This window comes from Salvelinus fontinalis, unplaced genomic scaffold (assembly GCF_029448725.1).
Source record: "Salvelinus fontinalis isolate EN_2023a unplaced genomic scaffold, ASM2944872v1 scaffold_0161, whole genome shotgun sequence".
Lineage (NCBI taxonomy): Eukaryota > Metazoa > Chordata > Actinopteri > Salmoniformes > Salmonidae > Salvelinus > Salvelinus fontinalis.
This window is the reverse complement of record NW_026600370.1, coordinates 299,239-308,174: the sequence shown is the minus strand read 5'-3', so window position 1 is coordinate 308,174 and position 8,936 is coordinate 299,239. Positions and strand designations below refer to the sequence as shown.

Below are 8,936 nucleotides of genomic sequence, written 5' to 3'. Positions count from 1 at the left end.
CGGACGGTGGCGATACATTGGCACATGAGAATTATTAGAATATATGGCAAATATTAGTACATTACTGCATTCTTCTGATAATGCTGGCTTTCGCGTTCTGCGATGTTAAACAGATTGGTGAGAAGGCATTACAGGCTGTCGACAATTTAGCAGTGCGCAATTTGCCTAAACGGGTCATGTAAACACTTCAGCCACAACATGTATATTCAAAACTGTAGGGTTCTGAATTTTTTTTTTTTTTTTTAGGTGTGACGTCATTATGGCCAGACGTTTTTTTTATCGACAGAAAATAGTGACATGGAAACGCATCAGGAAATTGTCGCATCTATTTTCTATGCGAACTTTTTAGATATATCGAACACAAATACACTGGACAAGTTAATGGAAACATAGCTACTGACAGGGACTCAAAGTGCCGTTTGACTTGATGGTTTCCTCTAAAGGGGTGTCCAAGTGCATTAAAAACTTTGTTAAAACTTTGTTTACAGAATTTGAACATATTCTAACATGTATATGAATGCATTGTCTTATTAGCCTAGTGAAACTTATGCCATTTAAAATGCCCAACGTCAACTGTTAGTAGTGATACAGTTTGTTTCGGGTTGTCTTGTGGTTTTTGGGTTCCAACTGAATAATGAGTAAGTGGGCTGCATCTTGTTACAAACAACTATATATCTGTTACAAACAACTATATATCTGTTACAAACAACTATATATCTGTTACAAACAACTACCTATCTGTTACAAACAACTACCTATCTGTTACAAGCAACTACCTATCTGTTACAAACAACTATATATCTGTTACAAACAACTATATATCTGTTACAAGCAACTACCTATCTGTTACAAACAACTACCTATCTGTTACAAACAACTATATATCTGTTACAAACAACTATATATCTGTTACAAGCAACTACCTATCTGTTACAAACAACTACCTATCTGTTACAAGCAACTACCTATCTGTTACAGACAACTACCTATCTGTTACAAACAACTATATATCTGTTACAAACAACTATATATCTGACAACTACCTATCTGTTACAAGCAACTACCTATCTGTTACAAACAACTATATATCTGTTACAAACAACTATATATCTGACAACTACCTATCTGTTACAAGCAACTACCTATCTGTTACAAACAACTATATATCTGTTACAAACAACTATATATCTGTTACAAGCAACTACCTATCTGTTACAAACAACTATATATCTGTTACAAACAACTACCTATCTGTTACAAACAACTATATATCTGTTACAAACAGCTATATATCTGACAACTACCTATCTGTTACAAACAACTACCTATCTGTTACAAACAACTATATATCTGTTACAAACAACTACCTATCTGTTACAAACAACTATATATCTGTTACAAACAACTATATATCTGTTACAAACAACTATATATCTGACAACTACCTATCTGTTACAAACAACTACCTATCTGTTACAAACAACTATATATCTGTTACAGACAACTACCTATATGTTACAAACAACTACCTATCTGTTACAAACAACTATATATCTGTTACAAACAACTATATATCTGTTACAAACAACTACCTATCTGTTACAAACAACTATCTATCTGTTACAGACAACTATATATCTGTTACAAACAACTACCTATCTGTTACAAACAACTACCTATCTGTTACAAACAACTATATATCTGTTACAAACAACTATATATCTGTTACAAACAACTATATATCTGTAACAAACAACTACCTATCTGTTACAAACAACTATATATCTGTTACAGACAACTATATATCTGTTACAAACAACTATATATCTGTTACAAACAACTATATATCTGTAACAAACAACTACCTATCTGTTACAAACAACTATATATCTGTAACAAACAACTATATATCTGTTACAAACAACTATATATCTGTTACAGACAACTACCTATCTGTTACAAACAACTATATATCTGCTTTAAGTTGGTCTGATAGAAAAACACTAATCCCCCATCACACACACACAGACAAGCACACACACACGCAGAAAGTGAAGGGGGTGGGGTGGCTTAAAACAGAATGAAGGTTAAGCATTTTCAATAAGCACCAGCAGAGCTGAGTTTCAATTAGTGACACAATTGACAAGCTTGCGTTAAGATGACACTACGTGTCAATACACTTCGCTACAGCCTAACTCAGTTTCTGTTCTTCATCCATCCCAGAGCTATATAATAATACTATCATAACATGACACACTATCATAACGCCTTAAGGAATTGTACCTGTTATTTCAATCAACTTATGATTTTAGGTTTTGTTCTAGTTGATCAACAGCATCCCCGCTCCATGTCTCATTTCATTTTGCCACGTTCATCAATTCGAAGATTGGACAGAATAATAAAATATTATAAATACAAAATAGAAAATTAAAATAAACTCAATATAATTTGCATACTCCCAAAAATCCTATAGACATACTTTGTAAAATGTCTAAATGAGAGAGTAAATGTCCTGATAAGTCCTATAGAACAAGTCCACCATTTCCCCGCTGTACTGTTCTGTGTTAATGACAGTTGCACGTATTCAGGAAGTCCTGCTCCTTGTGCTTTATCCCCACTATGTTGGACAGCTGTAACATCGTGTAGACAGGTTGTCATACAACAATCAAAGCTTCAGTGAATGGACTGTAATGCTAAACATTTAACATACAATACTCCCAACACTGGGACAGCGGCCCAGCCAATGCTCTAGCCACATGCGCCGGTGAGGAGGAGCTTGCAGCTCAAGTGGGATGCCAATCAAAGCATAAACTTCAAATTGTATCTGAGAGATCAGGCTGAGACCTGGGGGCAGGCACATCAGTTGGAGCTCAATTGTTGATGTGATCACATCCAACGGTCTTGCAGCGAAAGAGAGCAGCTGAGATTTAAAGAATAGCAGAAGAACCATTGTGATCTATTGCTGCTGTGCTTCCTGGTCACTTTCTCTTTGACTTCTTTACGCTTCGGTCTCGTGTTCCGACGTGTTTTGGCATACGACTCGGCGCAGAGGATGTCTTTCCCCCAGTTGGGCTACCCTCAGTACTTAAGTGCCTCCCAAGCGGTGTACGGCGGGGATCGGCCGGGGGTCCTGACTCCGTCGTCCCGGGGAGGGAGCTCTGACATAGCGGGAAACCAGTCGGCTGCTGCCGCTGCAGTCACCTCGGTGTTGGGCATGTACGCAAACCCCTACACTGCACACAACTACAGCGCGTTCCTGCCTTACAGCAGCGCGGACTTGGCTCTTTTCTCTCAAATGGTAAGGGCTATTTTTATACTTCTGCTGTTGTATTGTAGTGGTCTGTATGGTTGCTTTACGTCAAGTGTTTCACTTATTTTGCCTGGAAAAGGCACCGTGAAAAGACGGCTGAGAACTATTCAATCTGCGGTTGCTTTGCAAGTTGCGTATACTCGCCCACTCCGAAAGTTTATTGATAAGAAATAACAACGAATCTATGACTTTTATCTACACGTCTTAAATATTGGAGTAATATTCATTATTCGTAACCTACTCTGGAAGTGTATTAGTCGTTTGAAGTGGGAGTTTGTTCCAGCTCCATTCAAAGAAATGTTGTTCCATATGGATGAGCCAAAAAAACGGTGTGACATTTCGTTTGAGGGAGAAGTTATTTAGTATAAAAGAGCGTTCAGTGTAGATAATGGTGCTTATGACACAAATTATATCGTTTAGTTGACTTTAATTATTATAGCATTGGTCGTCGGCTTCTGAAATATCACTAAAGACAGCTATTCGTTTTGGTGAATCGAAACAACAAAGGCCTTTGCATGAATTTGGCACGCACACAAATCATTTAACTGTTAGGATAAAATAGTAGCTGTATAAACTACACCAGTACGCCAAAACATATTCCAGACCCACAATGACCTCGACATTATATTATAATTTTGTCTCGCAACATAGTTCTACTTTTTTCTATTCATTTTGAGGGAAATTATTTGAGGATAAGACGTACGTATTTATGAAATATTTGGTTTTTAAAGTTTATAGCCTGACATGGAAAAATAACAATTTACAGATCCTTTACATAATAGTGCAGTTCATCACGACAGCAGCGGGTTACCAGAATGCAGCGCGAATAGGCCTTCTCTGACAGACGTCACAGTCGATCCTTTTGCAGCAAATCAATTATTTACATCCACGATGACATTGACATTTTATACTGTCCTACAAAATACACGTCTTTTAAGAATTCCAATACTTACTTCCATCTGCATTTGATACAGAAATAGTATTTCTTTAAATAACAATAGAAACCGACTAGGCCGCAGTGGCGACTGACACTATTTCGGTCAAACGCATTAACGCATTAAAAGTAGTTCTACTCACCTCAGTAATTAAAACGCGAAAACATATAATGAATATATGTGTGTGTATATCTATACTCTTAAATATATAGGCTTAAATATAATACATAGGTGATGAGTATTATAGTTTTCTGAACTTTTGGACGTTATTGAAGGACATTGTCCACAGTTATCCCAAACTGTAATTAACATACAAGAGTGGCATAAAATAGTTACAGGGATATCCAAGCGAGTAGGCCCATTTTTAAATGCTATTCATGTCGAAATGTATGCGTGGTATTAGGCATTTATTAAAATTCACGTGTTTCTAAGCAACATATTAACCAATCCTGTGGCGTTGTTGATCCTCCCAGAGCTCCCAGTACGAGCTGAAGGACAGTCCTGGCGTCCATCCTGGCAGCTTCGCGGCCCACACCTCGCCAGCTTTCTACCCATACGGCCAGTTCCAGTACGGGGACCCGGCCAGGCCCAAGAACGCCACCCGGGAGAGTACCAGCACGCTGAAGGCCTGGCTCAATGAGCACAGGAAGAACCCCTACCCCACCAAGGGAGAGAAGATCATGTTGGCCATCATTACTAAGATGACCCTGACGCAGGTTTCCACCTGGTTCGCCAACGCCAGGAGGAGGCTGAAGAAAGAGAACAAGGTGACGTGGGGAGCCAGGAGTAAAGAGGACGAGGATGGAAACATATTCGGCTCGGACAATGAGGGAGACGCGGAGAAGAACGACGACGAGGAGGAGATCGATCTAGAGAGCATCGATATAGACAAGATTGACGACAACGATGGAGATCAGAGCAATGAGGATGACGATGATAAACCGGAGGGCAGAGAGCGACACCGAGAACTGGAGAGGCTGGAGAAACGGCGGGCCTTCGCCCTGCAGCACGAGGCCTTCGACAAATGTAAGAACTCCATTTCTTCCGGGAATGACCTTTCTGACAGCAACACCGGAGTTGTGTCCTCGGACAGACAGGGAACTTTTCAGCTCCCAGTGAACAATAAGCCTAAAATCTGGTCGTTAGCTGAGACGGCTACCAGTCCTGATAGTTCTGTCAAGTCCACCTCTCCGTCCGGCCCTACCGGTCACACCCCGCCTCAGATGCAACACCCAGCCTTCATCCCCTCTCACGGACTATACACCTGTCAGATAGGCAAGTTCCATAACTGGACCAACGGAGCTTTTCTGGGGCAGAACTCTCTGCTGAATGTCCGGTCGTTTCTAGGTGTTAATCAGCACCATCATCATAACCTCCACTTACAGACCCAGCTGCAGCAGCAGCAGGCCTCGGTGTTGGTGTCGCCTGGAGCCTCGCCACCACTCAGCCCCAAGCACATAGGTATGCACCAGTCAGAATCGCATTGCGCAATGCTTTATTTACTATTATATTTGGTAAGCAAAAATCATAGCAATTACAGTTAATACAAAATGCATAAGCTATCAATTGTATTTTGTCAGAAAGGGCTTTTTTTAAACGACTAAAGTTTCTACTCACACACACACACACACACACACACACACACACACACACACACACACACACACACACACACACACACACACACACACACACACTAGTATTTGTTATAATAATTATCATAATAATAATGACATACAAGCATTATGTTATCACTCAAGTATTTAATTAAAATATATATTTAGGTTATTTTGTAATGAGTTGAATCCTTTTATTTCAGACCGTGAAAACGGTGTAAGAAGTGCCTCTCCTCCAACGCAACTTCTGAAGTCCTCATTCAGACCCCTTCATGATGGGTAAGACGCTGTTTGGTTGGTTGGTTAAATGCCGCTGGGCTAAAGTATAGCAGTAAGACTGATATTCTAATATTGTAATATTAAATGGTTTCGTCCAAAATGGTGTCATAAGTCAGTAAGACTGAAATTCTAATATTGTAATATAAAATGGTTTCGTCCAAAATGGTGTCATTCTGCGGTGTGTTGTGGCTCTTAGTGGGTATAGGGACTGGTTTCTTGGTAGACAGATGTGAGAGATTGGTCTGGCTTCTAAAAAAAATAGTTGTTCTTCTCCGGGTGACACGGGGTTTCGGCTCCAGCCCCCCCTTCTCCCCTAATTCCCTCCCTCTGGAGGCTGACTACTTATCAAGTCCCCAGTAAAACGGGACCTGTCTGGGGCTCGGCTTCCCTAAAGACCCCGGGGAGCAGCCCGGCCCTGGGGAGCGTTCTAGTAGAAGACTTCTCCCCGTCTGGAGTGCTAACATTTACACAGAGCCTCTTTCTTCCCACTATTAGCACCAGGCCGCTGCTGGCAGTACTATCATCATATAACGGCCTGTTTGTGTGTGTGGTTTGGCATGTATTATACACACGTGGAAGCATTCGTGTCATAAATGATATGCTTTAAATACAAGTTCCTGATATAGGTGAAATGCGTCGAGAGGAACACTTGAAGAGATATAGCATCCTAGATGACATGTTCTGTATGTTGACCCAGTGGCTACTTGAAAATCATCTTCTATTTGTATAGAAAAAAGGGTTTCTCTCTGTTCATTGTTATCTTCCTCTTCCTCTGTGTTCTTTCAGCCCCAGGACTCAGCAAGAAGCCTCGCAGCTGGTTCTAACTGCCCTCTCCTCGGCTTGATCAACACATTCTGCCCTGGGGAGAGAAAAAAGAAAGACTTTACGCACTCAGAAAAGGACAATGAGAAATAACTTCATTCACCGTAGCATTCAGAGCAAATGGCTAATTTGATATAAACTCCTGTGGCAGGATCTCGTCTATTGTTGTAAATAATGGCGCCTGTTATTCCCTGCTCTTTGCCCTGGGACGTTTGGTAGGCTTTTCCTTTTGTCTTTCTTCTGTCGGGGTCTTCTGTTTGTGTACATACAGTGATTTACATGTGTAAATATGACGACATTTGTTCAGATCGTATATTTTGTCTAATAAACTAAAATGAAATTATCGAGAAATCAAAGAATATACATCTTTTGTCTTTTTGTATTTTCTGGATCAAACAGCTCTGCCAGGAGACGCTCTCTGTTGCACAATATTATTAAACAATACCAGAATTTAATTTGGTTCAACCTAGAGGATTATTATTACTATTATTATTATTGTTATTATTATTGTTATTATTGTTATTATTATTTTTATTATTGTTATTGTTATTATTATTATTATTATTGTTATTATTATTACTACACACATCAATCAGGGTAAACGGCGTATCATAACTAACGCAAAGACGTTTGATTCCAATGTAATCATTAGCAGCTGAGAGGATCCCGCCTTGCACCTCGTCCCCTGTTAGAGAGAGAGGGCCGAGCGGGTAAAGCAGCGGATAATACCGACCCTCTCATCTAATGTTATTCCACTTTCTCCAGTTAAATGGGGAGGGAGCGTCGACGCATTGAGGTGCTAATAACCGGCCAGATGGCTACTGGTGCCGGGAAATGGACAGAAGCAGCTGGGAGCATCATTAAGTAATAATGTGGGAACGCCCTGCCCAAACAAAATCAAATGGTTCAAATCTAATCTGTCAGAAAGAGAAGTCGATTCGGTAATATATTATTGATAGTGAGAGGTTAGCGGTCAGGTGACGATGTTAGCGGGGTTACTAACTGTGTTGGGGTCCGGCCAGCTACATGTGATCGGAAAAGTTTTAGGGATGGCTATTGTGACTGGAGTAAACTCATTCTATTGAATCCGTTTAATAATAGCTTCACGACGAGGAACAATCGCAAGGATTATGGTGATTGTCATTTGAAGTGTGACATTGTTTTGGTTATTGGAATGAACGGTGGTGACGTGGATCCACACCGAGCAGACTTCAGTACAGCATGAGAAAGATATCTTAGACCTACATGAATAAAGACGATAATATTAACAGGTTTCATTCAAATGAAAACAACTATTATTAAACAAATTTAAACAAATAATATCCTGCATAAACTGGTTTTATAACAATTACATTTCATGTTAAATATTTTAGTGGGTATAACGCCATGTTAACATCCCTATTGAACATTGTTACATTGAATATTTTTATTGTAGTATTTGCAATAGACGAATATATTTTGTACTCGCTGTTTGGAAGTATGGCAGGCTGAACGTGTAGTCTGGCTCGGTGCCTGTCTATCGTTGTATCACAGCGACCTCTATAGGCTTCCGTACATTTACAGATAAATAATATAGACCTCGTCAAAATAGTTTTTTTTTAAACTCTAGAAACACTTGACATCTTGGAACTTTTTACATCTTCGAATAAGAAACCAGTGAGCCTAGAATAAGAGTCATAAGATGATACGTTAATATAATAATATAATAATAATATCAAAATGTTATTCGCTCCCGAGTGGCGCAGCGGTTTAAACTGCATCTCAGGGCTTGTGGCATACACTACAGACACATTGGTTCGATTCCAGGCTGTATCACAACCGGCCGTGATTGGGAGTCCCAAAGTGTGGCGCACAATTTCCCCCAGCGTCGTCCGGGTTTGCCCGGGGTAGGCCGTCATTGTAAATAAGAATTTGTTCTGAACTGACTTTCCTAGTTAAATAAAGGTCAAATAAAATAAACCAACTCACAGTCAG

At 39.9% G+C, this 8,936-nt stretch overlaps 1 protein-coding gene across 1 annotated transcript; it reads left to right on the top strand.

Moving 5' to 3' along the window:
* The first annotated feature begins 2,806 nt into the window (after positions 1–2,806).
* Positions 2,807–7,246, top strand: LOC129843766 (iroquois-class homeodomain protein irx-1-like). The gene is made up of 4 exons (XM_055912365.1): positions 2,807–3,298; positions 4,719–5,706; positions 6,065–6,140; positions 6,927–7,246. Exons 1-4 carry the CDS (start codon positions 3,053–3,055, stop codon positions 6,982–6,984), a joined length of 1,368 nt encoding a protein of 455 aa, XP_055768340.1. The 5' UTR covers positions 2,807–3,052; the 3' UTR covers positions 6,985–7,246.
* The last annotated feature ends 1,690 nt before the right edge of the window (positions 7,247–8,936 follow it).